General features: G+C 38.5%; 1 protein-coding gene across 11 annotated transcripts in view; it reads right to left on the bottom strand.

Annotated features, from left to right (window-relative positions):
• Positions 1 to 15,703, bottom strand: part of GABRG3 (gamma-aminobutyric acid type A receptor subunit gamma3) — a 681,490-nt gene that overhangs the window by 77,242 nt on the left and 588,545 nt on the right. For all 11 annotated transcript variants that reach the window (XM_081551391.1, XM_081551392.1, XM_081551395.1 and 8 more), the window contains one exon: positions 12,357 to 12,494. In XM_081551391.1, coding sequence (XP_081407517.1) covers positions 12,357 to 12,494 — 138 coding nt within the window. The remainder of the gene's footprint in view (positions 1 to 12,356; positions 12,495 to 15,703) is intronic.

A 15,703-nucleotide genomic window follows, 5' to 3' on the forward strand; every position in this document is an offset into this window, starting at 1 on the left:
AAGATTGAAGGGAAAAGGAAAAGGAAGTGGCAGAGGAAGAGATGGATAGATAGCATCACTGACTCAATGGACATGAATTTCAGCAAACTCTGGGAGATAGTGGTGGACAGAGGAGCCTGGTGTGCTGCTGTCCATGAGGCTGCAAAGTCAGACATGACTTAGAGACTGAACAACAACAACCTAGATAAGAATGTTCCTCCAGAATCTGGAACAAATCCTATGATTCTCCCCAACTTGTGCCCAACATTATTTTACTTATCTGCTCACATATTGTTCCAAAGGCCTTACTTCTTTCTCTTTTTCTTTTGGAATCTGTCTAACCCATATACCACACCACTTACAAGACTTGTTCATTTGATTGACAGAAAGTCTTTTAAATATATTGCTTTCTTTCTCTTCCCATCGCCTCTTTCTGACTCAAATCTCATGATTTCTTGTATAATCTCTCCTAAATGATCTCCTTGACTCAAATGCTTTCGTCTCCAGTTCATTTAGGAGTGTATCAGTAGGAGTCAAGCCCCATATATATACTTCATATAAATCAGTTAATGACATGGACAATGTCTCCTACATGGAATCATGGAATATGACCAAAACATTAATACAATAAATACATACAGTTATATGGTAGATAAGATCAGTTTGTGAATGTTGAGAGTGCTAATAAGGTAGTCAGGATAGGATGCAATGAGAAGATAATTTGTGAGACTAGATTTTTAAAAACGCATGATGCAGTTTTTCAGGCAGAAACCCTGAGGAAGAGTGTCTATTGAATAGATAGAAAATAGCTTGCCCAAAACCATACAGTGAGGCCATGATTGGTAAGGTTGAAGCAGAGTCAGAGAGAAGGTGGTGGGTGACATGTGGGGAACCATCACAGGCTAGATCATGTAGAGCTGTCTAGTGCATTGTAAAGACTCTGGCATTTTCACTAAGCAGAAGGGAGGGTCATGGAAGGTTCTGAGCAGAGAAATGTCAACTTCAGTAATGAAGAATCATCTTTTGATGGACTGTAGGTGTCAAAGCTAGAACCAAAGGGACAAATTAAGAGATTAATGTTATAATTTAAGTAAGAGATTATGGTGACTCAGATCAATAAAACTGGCAGAAAATCATCATATATAAATTATAGTCAACAGTATTTTCTGATATATTAGTTATGAAATGTAAGGAAAAGAGAAGAGTTAATGAGGACCTTGAGAGTTTTGGGTTAACCACATCAGTGATGGGGGAGCCACCATCTGACAGGGGAAGACTACATGGGAAATACTTATTGGCATTGATTTGGGACATATAAGGAACAAGCAATTGGATCCACGAGGCTGGAATTTCTGAGATATTTGATCTGGGGCTGCATATGTAATTTTGTGAGTTAACACCATGGAAGTATGTATGGGACTCGGGGAAGTGAGTATAGATAGAAAACAGAGACCTGGGACACTTCTAAAGGAGTATAATGTAGAGAAAGCAAAGGTACAACATAAACATGCAGAGAAAGAGACAGAAGTGGGAGAATATTCAAGAGAGGAGTGTCCTAGGAGACAAGATAAGAGAAAAGAGAGAGAAAGATGAATAATGGAGAGAGAGCAATGTAGGAGTCTCTGGCAGGTGCTGAGAACAGTGCTGGTTAAGAAGTGAGAATGAAAGCCCACTGAGGTGGGCTGAAATAGAAGCCCTGGAGTCAGTGAGACTAGACAATTCTTTAGAAGCATTTGCTTCAAAGGGCACAAATAGGACAGTAGCATGTGGAGGAAGCAGAAGGGGAATAACATTGTGTTGGGCATCTTCTGTTGCCGCTTCAAATCTACCTTCAACTATTTCTACCAGCTTTATGCCTAAAATGCTGGGCTGCCTGGACCACACTAGACATTTCTCAAGCTTCGGCTTCTGGTTGAGTTCGACAATTGGGAGAAGGAACAGATACTGTGAGGAGGGAGAGGTTGTGGCATTTATTCTTAGCTTACCTGCCTCAGGGCTGCAGGTTGGATGGATATTCTGCCAAAGCAACAGATGCTGAAATCCTTTCATGAAAACTATTTTTCCAAATTCCAGTAACCACTCTCTCTTCTTGTTTCTTCAGCCATGAAGTGGAAACTGCTCCTCAGCATCACTAATTTAAGGTTACAGCAATACGCCTGTATATTCCTATTGCTGTTGTAACAAATAACCACTTAGTGGTTTAAAGCAGCAAAAATTTTTGCGTTTATAGTTCTTTAGAAGTCTGGCATATAGTTTGCTTGGCTAAAATCAGTAGGGTTGTGTTCCTTCCCAGAAGCTCTAGAATTCATTTTCTTGCTCTTTACATCTTCTAAAGCCACCTACATTACTTGGCTGGTGCCCCAGTTACACCAACTTCAAAGCCAGCAGCTTTGTAACTCTCTGTGCTTTTCTTCCGGAATTGTATCTCCGTCTGACTCTCTTCTGCCAATCTCTTCACACTGGGCCCTAATCCAGGATGCATCTCCATCTGAAAGTCAGCTGGAAAGCAACCTTAATTCCATCTGCAACCTTAATGCCATTTACCATGTAACATGATGTGCTCACAGATTTGTGGGATTAAACATAGACCTCTTTGGAAGCCGTTAGTCTGCCTACCATAATGCCTTATTGAAATATATACTAAGATCTTCCAGCAGCAAGTAGTTCCTTCTTTTTATTAAATTCTTCCTAGTTACGCACTTTGTGTCTGTCCTTTGTTGCCTATTGGAGACCCAACTGGAATAAACTTAGTTTTTTTTTTTTTTTCTTTCACTTTTTGTGAAACAACAGCTTGTTTTTAAGTTTTATAGATGATGACACTGTAGAGAGTAAAAATGTGGCATAAGAGAGAGGGAGATATATTGGAGCAATCCCTTGTGTAGGGTAGAAGGAGCAGGACCTAGTGCACATATGGATAAGCAATGGGTGTTCATCTGCAATACTCTGCATGAACAGGTAAGCAAATATGTTGGATGTTCTCTGATTGCTTTAGCATTTTAGGGAGAATTAGTGGCAAGATCATCAATGGAAAATCAGGAAGAAGGCAGAGATGTCAGAGGTTGAAACCAAGAGCAAAATAGGAACTAACCATCTAGGAGTGCAGGAGAATGAGTAGACTAGAGTTTGCATTTTAATGGAAGTGATATTACCCCTAAGGGAGGAAAATTTTGCTTTTGGTGGGAGATAAAAAATCTTGGATATTACCACGTGTAGCCCTCCAAAAGGCCATGGTACATGAAAAACTATGTAAGAATATCTGCAGTATTAATATTCCAAGGGACATAATAATGAAAAAATGTTAAAAAATACACAATGAATAAAATATAATCAATAAAGTTTGAAAAACTTTGGACTAGCAAAATACAATATGATTATCTTAAGGCTCACTTGATATTCATGGCGAAGGACTTAAATTTAGATAGGTTATGGAAGTGGTGTGTTTCTATTTATTTATTTTTTGCCCCATAATGCTGCTTGGGCCCAAGTGTAGAGTGGGCAAAGGGCTGGATTTAACTAGGGTTGTGTTTCATGCAAGAGAAAGGGGAAAGAGAACTGAAGGAGTGTGCAAAAGAGTGACCATAAATGACTCATCAAGGACCTTCCAGCAGGAAATAAGACTTAGGACATTCTGAGCTATTGCAGACAGGCATAGGAGGAAGTGGTGCCTCTCTGGAGCCCACTCACTCTTGTCTTCAAACAGCTTCTGATTTATTGAAGAAAAGTGAGCTTGATTTTTTAATGTAAATTTACTTATTTAGAATATACTTTTTACTTATTTTCTAAAGGATACACAGTGAAAATATTTAACATGACATGGAGTTTCATATATAAACAGGAATGATAGATAAAAAGAAAAGATGGAGAACATTTTTCAATCATGCCAATACATTCATCATTGACTTCATGGAAGACTCTGTTTGCCATGAGCGAGTAAAAGAATTTTGGGGAGATATTAATTTTCTATTCATAAAAAAACTCCTAATTTCTTCTGTCTTCCAAGCTCTTGAGTTCAATATAATGTCTATTTGTAATGTTGATACATAAATTCTTAATTTACTCATTAACCTTTCACATCTATCATGTTTTTCTAGTGAGACTGAAAGCTCCTATCTGTCATGAATGTTTTTCATACTTTTTTTTTTACCCACAATAGCACACACAAAAAATCAGACTACTACTTCAACTCTATGACTCTCTCCATTTGCACCTTCCTTGTGTTAGTATTGTCTTACAGTCAGCTTTTTCCCCATAACTAAGTTCTGTGAGTATTTGTAAAAATTTTTATTTTGTACCGGGGTATAGCCAGTTAACAAACAGTGATGTGATAGTCTCGGGTGAATGGCACAGGTACTTAGCCATACATATACAGGTATCCATTCTCCCCCAAACTCCCCTCCCATCCAGGCTGCCACATAACATTTAGCAGAGTTCTATGTGCTATACAGTAGGTCCTTGTTTATTATTTATTTTAAATATAGCAGTGATCTTATCGTATATTTTAAAGCCAGTTGTGTTCAACCTGCCTTCACATTTCTTTTGTTTAACATCATTTTTCCTAGAACACCAGGAAAGAAATAACAGCATTAATACTTGGCATTTAAATACTAGAACAATTACCCCATTTGGTTACCTTCCATTGAACTGCCTTACACCACAAAGATCTGCTGGTTTATTATAAGCTCTCAGGGATGTAATTATATTATTAATGTAAGTGACACATATTTGGGTAAATGCTTCCACAAACATTCCCCATTATATGCTGTCTCCATGGTTTATTTAATAATTATGATCTTCCATTCTTTTAACCTTATCAACATTTAATATTTAAACACAGATGTCATTTTTCACCTTTATCACCATGACACCTGGAGAAGTTTTGCTTTTGTTTGTTGATTAGATAGTTTTTAAGACCTTTCTTCATGTGAAATGCAGTAGGCCTTCCAAAGCAACAGGTTCCACATACTTAGATTTAACCAACTGTAGACTGAAAATATTTGAAACAATTTTTTTTTTCAGAAAGTTAGGAAAAACAAACTTGAATTTGACACAAATTGAGAAGGACACTTGAATCTTGAAAAACATGGGCAGCAACACTCTACAGAGCTGAACATTTACATATAAATTGAAAATACACGTATAAATTGAATTCACATATAAACTGAAAATCTGCATATAAATCAGTACAGTTCAGTTGAGTCATTCAGTCATGTCTGACTCTCTGTGACTCCATGAACTGCAGTGCACCAGGCTTCCTTGTCCATCAGCTACTCCTGGAGCTTGTTCAAACTCATGTCCACCGAGATCGTGATGTCATCCAACCATCTCATCCTCTGTCATCCCCTTCTCCTTCTGCCTTGAATCTTGTCCAGCATCAGGGTCTTTTCCAATGAGTCAGTCCTTCGCATCAGGTAGCCAGAGTATTAGAGCTTCAGCTTCAGCACCAGTCCTTCCAATGAACATTCAGAACTGATTTCCCTCAGGATTGACTGGTTTGATCTCCTTGTAGTCCAAGGGACTCGCAAGAAAGAGTCCTCTCCAATATCACAATTCAAAAGCTTCAATTCTTTGGGGATCAGCTTGCTTTATGGTCCATCTCTCACATCCATACATGACTACTGGAAAAACCATAGCTTTGACTAGATGGACCTTTTTCAGCAAAGTAAGGTCTTTGCTTTTTAATATGCTGTCTAGGTTGGTCATAGCTTTTCTTTCAAGGAGCATGTGTCTTAATTTCGTGGCTACAGTCATGATCTGCAGTGATTTTGGAGCCGAAGAAAATAAAGTCTGTTACTGTTTCCATTGTTTCCTCATCTATATTTGTCATGAAGTGATGGGAACAGATGCCATGATCTTTGATTTTTGAATGTTGAGTTTTAAGCCAGGTTTTTCACTCTCCTTTTTCACTTTCATCAAAAGGCTCTTTAGTTCCTCTTTGCTTTCTGCATAAGGGTGTTGTCATCTGCATATTTGAGGTTATTGATATTTCTCCCAGCAATCTTGATATCAACTTGTGCTTCATCCAGCCCGGCATTTCCCATGATGTACTCTGCATATAAGTTAAATAAGCAGTGTAACAATATACAGCCTTGTTGTACTCCTTTCCCAATTTGGAATCCGTCCATTATTCCATGTCCAGTTCTAACTGTTGCATCTTGACCTGCATGCAGATTTCCCAGGAGGCAAGTAAAGTGGTCTAGGATTTCCATCTATGAAGAATTTTCCACAGTTTGTTGTGATCCACACCGTGAAAGGCTTTGGCATAGTCAATAAAGCAGAAGTAGATGTTTTTCTGGAACTCTCTCACTTTTTCTATGATCCAACAGATGTTGGCAATTTGATCTCTGGTTCCTCTGCCTTTTCTAAATCCAGCTTGAACATCTGGAAGTTCTCGGTTCACATACTGTTGAAGCCTGGCTTGGAGAATTTTGAGCATTATTTTGTTAGCATGTGAGATGAGTGCAATTGTGTGGTAGTTTGAACATTCTTTGGCATTGGAATGAAAACTGACATTTTGCAATCCTATGGCCACTGCTGAGTTTTCCCAATTTGCTGGCATATTGAGTGCAGCATTTTAACAGCCTCATCTCTTAGGATTTGAAATAAGTCAGCTGGAATTCCATCACTTCCATTAGCTTTGGTCCTAGTGATGCTTCCTAAGATCCACTTGACCTCGCATCCAAGATGTCTGGCTCTAGGTGAGTGATTACACAATCATGGTTATTTGGGGCATTAAGATCTTTTTTTTTATAATTTTTCTGTTTATTCTTGCCACCTCTTATTAATATGTGGGCTTCTGTTAGGTCCATACATTTTCTGTCTTTTATTTTGCCCCTCTTTGCATGAAATGCTCTCTTGGTGTCTCTAATTTTCTTGAAGAGATCTCTAGTCTTTCCCATTCTATTGTTTTCCTCTATTTCTTTGCATTGATCACTGAGGAAGACTCTTATCTCTCCTTACTATCCTTTGGAACTCTGCATTCAGATGGATATATCTTTCCTTTTCTCCTTTGCCTTTTGCTTCTCTTCTTTTCTCAGATATTTGTAAGACCTCCTCAGACAGTGATTCTGCATTTTTGCATTTCTTTTTCTTGGTGGTGATCTTGATTCCTGCCTTCTGTACAAAGTCATGAACCTCAGTTCATAGCTCTTCAGGCACTCTATCACATCTAACCCCTTGAATGTATTTGTCACTTCCACTGTTTAATCGTAAGGGATATGATTTAGGTCATACCTGAATGGTCTAGTGGTTTTCCCTACTTTCTTCAATTTCAGCCTGAATTTGGCAAGAAGAAGTTCACGATCTGAGCTACAGTCAGCTCCTGGTCTTGTTTTTGCTGACTGTATAGAGCTTCTCCATCTTTGGCTGCAAAGAATATAATCAATCTGATTTCAGTATTGACCATCTGATGATGTCCATGTGTAGAGTCTTCTCTTTTGTTGTCAGAAGAGGGTGTTTTCTACGACCAATGTGTTCTCTTGGCAAAACTGTTAGCATTTACACTGCTTCATTTTGTACTTCAAGGCCAAACTTGCCTATTACTCCAGTTATCTCTTTACTACCTACCTTTGCATTCCACTCTCTTATGATGAAAAGAATATCTTTTTATGGTGTTATTTCTAGAGGGTCTTGTAGGTCATCATCAAATTGTTCAACTTCGGCTTCTTCAGCATTAGTGGTAGTGGCATAGACTTGGATTACTGTGATATTGAATGGTTTGCTTGGAAATGAACAGAGATCATTCTGTCATTTTTGAAATTACACCCAAGTACTGAATACTGGCCTCTTTTATTGACTATGAGGGCTACTCCATTTCTTCTAAGGGATTCACAGGCCACAGTAGGTCTTCTGAACTAAGTTCTCCCATTCCCATCCATTTTAGTTCACTGATTCCTAAAATACCAATGTTCACTCTTCCCCTCTCCTGTTTGACCACATCTAATTTTCCTTGGTTCATGGACCAAACATTCCAGGTTCCTGTGCAATATTGTTCTTTACAGCATTGGACTTTGCTTTCATCACTAATCTCATCCACAACTGGGTGTTCTTTTTGCTTTGGCTGAGCCTGTTCCTATTTCCTGAACTTGTTCTCTGCTCTTCTCCAGTTGCATATTGGGCACCTCCCAATCTGGGGAGTTCATCTTGCAGTGTCATATCTTTTTGCCTTTTCATATTGTTCATGGGGTTCTCAAGGCAGGAATACTGAAGTATTCCTGCAAATTCCTTCAAAATTTAAGCCCTTCAAAAAGCCTTATGCCAGCACAACCCTGCTGCTATAGGATTGTTGTATTCAGTGTCCCTGACCCCATGATAGGCCATGTTAACCCCTGCCTCTGCCAGAAGCTCCTGGGCAAGTCTGGCTCAGTCTCTTGTGGTGTCATTGCTCCTTTCTCCTGGGTCCCGGTTGCACAAAGTTTTGTTTGTGCCCTCCAAGAATCTGTTTCCTTACACCTGTGGAAGTTCTGTAATCAAATCCCACTGGCCTTTGAAGTCAAGTTCCCTGGGGGTTCTCATCCCTTTTTCAGATCCCCAAGTTGGGGAATCTGTTGTGGGCCCTAGAACTTTTACAACAGTACAAGAACTTCTTTGATATAGTTGTTCTCCAGCTTGTGGCTCTATACCCAGTGGCTCTATGGTGGGGCTAATGGTGACCTCCTCCATGAGGATTTATGCAACAGTGCCTCCTAGGTATGCTGCAGCCAGAGTCCCTGTGCCCGAGGCAGCCACTACTGATCTGTGCCTCCACAGGAGACACTCAAACACTCTAAGCCAGGTCTGGTTCAATCTCTTGTGGGGTCTCTAGGTCCTGGTGCCCACAAAGTTTTAACATAAATCATCCTCAGTATGTGTAGTTCTCTGATTTGTTCATATCCAAGGTTCTGCATATGGGGACTCAACCAACTGGGATTGCATAGTACTGTAGTATTTACTACAGAAAAAAAAAATCAAAATTTGAGTGAACTTGTACAGTTTAAACTGAGTTGTTTAAGGGTCAACTCTATTTGCATAGTATTTACATTGTATTCACAACTATTTACATAGCATTTACAATATATTAGGTATTATAAGTAATTTAAAATATATAGAAGGATGTAAGTTAAATGAAGGTATTACGACATTTTATGTAATGGCTTGAGCATTTGGGATATTGATATCTTTAGGGGTGTGGGAATCAATCCCCATGGATACCAAGTATCAACTTCAGTTATCTATTTTAGAATTCTATAAAAAAAATTCAGACTGTTCTTAAAACTAACAGAGCTCGTCAATGAATTTGGTAAAGTTGCAGGTTACAAAATTAACACCCAGAAATCTGTTGCATTTCTATACACCAACAAACAAAAGATCAGAAAGAGAAGTTCAAGAAACAAATCCATTAATCATCTCATCAAAAAGAATAAAATATCTAGAAATAAACCTGTCTAGGAGACAAAAGGGGCTTCCCCAGTGGCTTAGCGGTAAAGAACCCTGCCTACAACACAGGAGACCCAAGTGTAATCTCTGGGTCAGGAAGATCCCCTGGAGAAGAGAATGGCTACCCACTCCAGTAATCTTGCCTGGAGAATTTCACAGACCAGAGGAGCCTGGCGGGCTACAGTCCATGGGGTAGAAAAGAGTTGGACACCACTGATTGGCTATCACACATATACAAGACGACAAAAGAACCGTACTCTGAAAACTATAAGGGCCTGATGAAAGAAATAGAAGACGACATAAGGAAATGGAAAGAAGTATCATGTACTTGGATCAGAAGAATCAATATTGTCAAAATGACTATACCACTCGAGGCGATCTACAGATTCAATGCAATCCCTATCTAATTTGCAATGGCATTTTTCACAGAGCTAGAACAAAAAAATCTTAAAATTTGTATGGAGACACAAAAGACCCTGGATAGCCAAAACAATCTTGAGAACCAGACACTGTGAAACTCCTAGAGAAAAACATAGGCAGAACATTCTCTGAAATAAATCTCAGCAGTATCTTTTTCAATCCATTATTCCCAGAATAATAGAAATAAAACCAAAAGTAAACAATTGGGTCCTACTTAAACTCAAAGGGCTTCCCTTGTGTCTCAGCTGGTAAAGAATTTGCCTGCAATGTGGGAGACCTGAGTTCAATCCCTGGGTTGGGAAGATCCCCTGGAGAAGGCAAAGGCTACCCACTCCAGTATTCTGGCCTGGAAAGTTCCATGAACTATATAGTCCGTGGAGTCGCAAATAGTCGGACAGGACTGAATGGCTTTTTTTTTTTTTTTTTTAACTCAAAAGCTTTTTCACAGCAAAAGAAACAAACAAAACAAAAAGACATCTCACAGAATGGCAGAAATTATTTGCAAATGAGGTGAGCAACAAGGAATTAGTCTAAAATTTACAACAGCTTATGACACTTAACAGCATCAAAACAATCAACTCAATAAAAAATTGGGCAGAAGACTCAAATAAAAATGTCACCAAAGAAAGCATACAGATGGTCAAGAGGCACATGCAAAGATGTTCAACATCGCTAATTATTAGAGAAATGGAAATCACAACTACAATGAGATATCACCTCACACCAGTCGAAAATGGCTATCATCAAAAAATCCACAAGCAATAAATACTGGAGAGGGTGTGGAGAGAAGGGACCCCTCCTACACTGTTGATAAGAATGTAAAGTGGTACAGCCACTATGGAGAACAGATGGAAGTTCCTTAAAAAAACTAAAAATAGAGCTATCCTATGACCCTGCAATTCCACTCCTGGGCAAATATACAGAGAACGACGTGTTCCAAAAGGATACAGGCATGTCAGTGTTCACTGCAACACTGTTTATAAGAGCCAAGACACGGAAGCAACCTGAAAGCCTGTCAACGGAAGAACGGACAAAGAAGCCCTGGTCCATACAGACAGTGAATATTACTCAGCCATTACAAAGAAGGAAAAGATGTCATCTGCAGCAACATGGAAGGACCTAGAGACTGTCATATGGAGTGAAGTCAGACAGAGAAGGAGAAATATCATGTGACATCCCTTGTATGTGGAATCTAGAAAGAAATGATACGAATGAACTTATACTTACAAAGCAGGAAAAGACTCAAAGATATAGAGAATGAACTTATGGTTGCTGGGGGGAGGATGGGGGAAAGGGATAGAGAGTTAGGGATGGAAATGTATACAATGTTATATTTAAAATGGACAACAAACAAGGACCTGCTGTACAGCACATGGAGCTCTTCTCAGTGTTATGTGGCAGACTGTACAGGAGAGGAGTTTGGGGAAGAATGGATACATGTATATGTATGAATGAGTCCCTTTGCTGCTCACCTGAAACTATTAGAACATTGTTAATTGGCTATACCCTGATACAAAATAAAAAGTTAAAAAAAATCCAGACTGTTCTTTAAAGATATTTACTAATAATTATTAAAATTTACATTTTAATCCAGTCATACGAAGCAAATTATTATAGGTTTTAAAAGCCAATAAATTATTTATATTAGCAAATAACTAGACCAGAAGAAAAGCTGACTTGAAACCTATCTAATCTCCAAATCATGTTGGAAAAAAATGAATTGCAAAATAGTGAACCATAGATTCTTATTTGGGAATTACCAGAAAACAAACAAAAAATATCCATAAAACAAAGAATGTATTTAAAGACATTAATAGGTGAAGCATCTCTTTCATCTAAATACATGTGTTATAATACGCATATAATGTTCACTTAAAATCAAATTGGTGGATAATTATTGGGCTCAATATATTGAAAAAGAGAGTTTGAAGGAAAGGAAGAAGCTAGAAACTGAAACTCAAAGGACATTTCAGAAGGATGAGAGGGGGAGGGAGGTGGGTGGGGGGTTCGGGAAGGGGAACACATGTAAACCCATGGCTGATTCTTGTCAATGTATGGCAAAAACTATTACAATATTGTAAAGTAATTAGCCCCCAACTAAAATAAATAAATTTATAAAAAAAAAAAAAAAAAAAAAGGACATTTCAGATCAGCTTTTTGTTTTGTGTATTATCTATAGTATCTCATGTTTATCATGTATGTGGAAAGTTGGTAGAACTCTTACCATTAGTGAAATTTATATGAATCTGGTCAGTGATGAGAGGATTTATAGATAATGCCAACATTGTCTCAATTTAAAAGTGTAAGGCAATTCTAATCACCCTTTCCCAATTGTAACCAAAACATTGAACATTTTTTACTTTTAGATGAGCTGTTTTGCCTCAAATGTCACTTAGGAATCATGGCTGCCTGAATATAATTAGCTAAACCACACACAGGAAGGAATTCTACATGAAAAGTATGTCTCAGGCATCAAGGGAAAAAGTCAGAGGTTTTTTTTTGTTTGTTTGTTTTTGAGAATTACACTTCTTTAAGTTATCTCTTACCTGCTGATGTTTGCACAATTTCTGTGGTGTTTCTGAGGCCCATGAAGTCAAACTGATAAAGCCGCCAGGATTTCTGATCAGCTGCCTCAACCGAATTTTTTCTCCATCTATAAATCATTTCTTCTTTGGGGTAGCCATCTAAAAATGCAAAACAAATATTAACACTTGAAGATATAGAATTGTAACACATTAAAGTCAAAATTATAATTCTGATCATTTAATAGGAGTTGAAATTTTAGTCCATATTTAATCATTAACTTTTCCTCATATGCATAGAAACTCCAAAAATGAATGGGCAATGGCCACTTAACCTAGAAGATTTTTGCTGCAGATCTTCATGATCAACAAAAGTTGAACAGCCATAAGCCATGTCTGTGTGAACATAGAATATTTCTCTGGATGTGGAGGGCTTGGTTGTAGTTGACATGTAAAGTATGGATCTGATCTAACTGCCTGGCTCACTCTCACCAGACCTTCTAAACTTTTCCAGGGCTTAGTCTGTCCAGATCTCAGGAAAGGCAAATTTACTTTTTTATTATAAACTTTATTATATATATAGCTTTTATTATTTACTACATATTTATATTTATTATTATTATTGAAGAGTAGTTGATGTACAATATTATGTAATTGGTTGTTGTTGTTTAGCGACCAAGTTGTGTCCGACTGTTTGCAACCCCATGGACTGCAGCATGCCAGGCTTCCCTGTCCATCACCTACTCCCAGAGCTTGCTCAAACTCATGTCCATCAAGTAGGTGATGCCATCCAGCCATCTCATCCTCTGTCAAACCTTTCTCCTCCTGCCTTCAATCTTTTCCAGCATCAGGGTCTTTTCCAAGGAGTCAGTTCTTCACATCAGGTGGACAAATTATTGGAGTTTCAGCTTCAGCATAAGTCCTTCCAATGAATATTCAGGACTGATTTCCTTTAGGATGGACTGGTTGGATCTCCTTGCAGTCCAAGGGACTCTCAAGAGTCTTCTCCAACACCACAGTTCAAAGGCATCAATTCTTCAGCGCTCAGCTTTCTGTATGGTCCAACTCTCACATCCATACATGACTACTGGAAAAACAATAGCCTTGACTAGGCGGACCTTTGTTGCAAAGTACTGTCTCTGTCTTTTATTATGCTGTCTAGATTGGTCATAGCTTTTCTTCCAAGGAGCATGCATCTTTTAATTTAGTGGCTACAGTCCCCATCTGGAGTGATTTTGGATCCCAAGAGAATAAAGTCTGTCACTGTTTCATTGGTTCCCCATCTATTTGCCATGAAGTGATGCAAATGGATGCCATGATCATAGTTTTTTTAATGTTGAGTTTTAAGTCACCTTTTTCACTCTCCTCTGTCACTTTCATCAGGAGGCTCTTAAGTTTCTGTTCAGTTTCTGCCATAAGGGTGGTGTCATCAGCATATCTGAGGCTATTGATATTTCTCTCGGCGATCTTGATTCCAGCTTGTGCTTCATCCAGCCCGGCATTTCACATAATGTACTACGCATATAAGTTAAATAAGCAGCATGATAATATACAGACCTCAGTCACTCAGCTGTGTCTGACTCTATGCAACCCCATGGACTGCAAAAAAAAAAAAAAAACTTTTTTGTATAATTCTTCTGTTTATTTTTGCCACCTCTTCTAAATATCTTCTGCTTCTGTTAGGTCCATACCGTTTCTGTCCTTTTTTGTGCCTGTCTTTGCATGAAATGTTCCCTTGGTATCTAATTTTCTTGAAGAGATCTCTAGTCTTTCCCATTCTATTGTTTTCCTCGATTTCTTTGCATTGATCACTGAGGAAGGCTTTCTTACCTCTCCTTGCTATTCTTTGGAACTCTGCATTCAAATGGGTGTTATCTTTTCTTTTCTCTTTTGCCTTTCACTTCTCTTCTTATCTCAGCTATTTGTAAGGCATCCTCAGACAACCATTTTGCCCTTTTGCATTTCTTCTTTCTTGGGGATGGTCTTAATCACTGCCTTCTGTACAATGTCACAGATCTCTGGCCATAGCTCCTCAGGCACTCTGTCTATCAGATCTAATCCCTGGAATCTATTTGTCACTTCCACTGTAAGGGATTTGACTTAGGTCATACCCGAATGGTCTAGTGGTTTTCCCTACTTTCTTCAATATAACTCTGAATTTGGCAATAAAGAATTCATGATCTGAGCTACTTTCAGCTCCTGGTCTTGTTTGTGCTGATTGTATAGAGCTTCTCCATCTTCAGCTGCAAAGAATCTAATCAGTCTGATTTCGGTATTGACCATCTGGTGATGTCCATGTGTAGAGTCTTCTCTTGTGTTGTTGGAAGAGGATGTTTGCTATGACCAGTGTGTTCTCTTGGCAAAACTCTGTTAGACTTTGCCTTGCTTCATTTTGTACTCCAAGGCCAAACTTGTCTGTTATTTCAGGTATCTCTTGACTTCCTACTTTTGCATTCCAGTCCCCTATGATGAAAAGGACATCTTTTTTGGGTGTTAGTTCTAGAAGGTCTTGTAGGTCTTCATACAACCATTCAACTTCAGCTTCTTCATCATTAGTGCTTGACGTATAGACTTGGATAACTCTGATATTGAATTCTTTGCCTTGGAAACGAACAGAGATCATTCTGTCGCTTTGACAATGCACCCAAGTACTGCATTTTGGACTCTTTTGTTGACTGTGAGGGTTATTCCGTTTTTTCTAAGTGATTCTTGTCCACAGTAGTATATAATGGTCATCTGAATTAAATCTGCCCATTCCAGTCCTTTTTAGTTCACTGATTCCTAAATTGTCAGTGTTGACTCTTGCCATCTCCTGTTTGACCACTTCCAGTTTACCTTGATTCATGGACCTAACTGAGAGAGTCAATTTCTATGCAGGTTGATAAGAAGTCCAGGGGTCCCCAAGGAAGAGAAAGGGGTCTGGGGGTCTCGAAGTGGAGATAGGGGACTGGAAGTCTCAAGGAGGAGAAAAGGACAAACTTTTTTTCCCCTCTATATTCCTTAGTCTTACTCAATTACACAACTCAGTTTAAACTCTGTACTAGGGATTATACAACAACAATGCATCCTGCTGGAGGACAGTTTCTCCTTCCTGAAAACCTTCTGACTAACCCTGATATCTTAGAATGTATATTATGGGAGTGGATCTGGTAGGATGTTTCTATTGTTAAATTCTAATCTTGTTATCCTAAAATGTAAATTGTGGGAGTGGTTCTGCTAAAATTTTCACAAACTTGAGACATTCTTTTGATTCATTGTAATAACTACTTAAAAGGTATATAACTCCATTGCTAACACTAGCAAGGGGGTACTCTTTCTACTCTCTTCTGATGTCTATGTCAGAAGTTTTCTCTATCACTTTTATACTTTAA

This window comes from Giraffa tippelskirchi, chromosome 12 (genome assembly GCF_054371585.1).
Source record: "Giraffa tippelskirchi isolate mGirTip1 chromosome 12, T2T-mGirTip1v1.2.pri, whole genome shotgun sequence".
Lineage (NCBI taxonomy): Eukaryota > Metazoa > Chordata > Mammalia > Artiodactyla > Giraffidae > Giraffa > Giraffa tippelskirchi.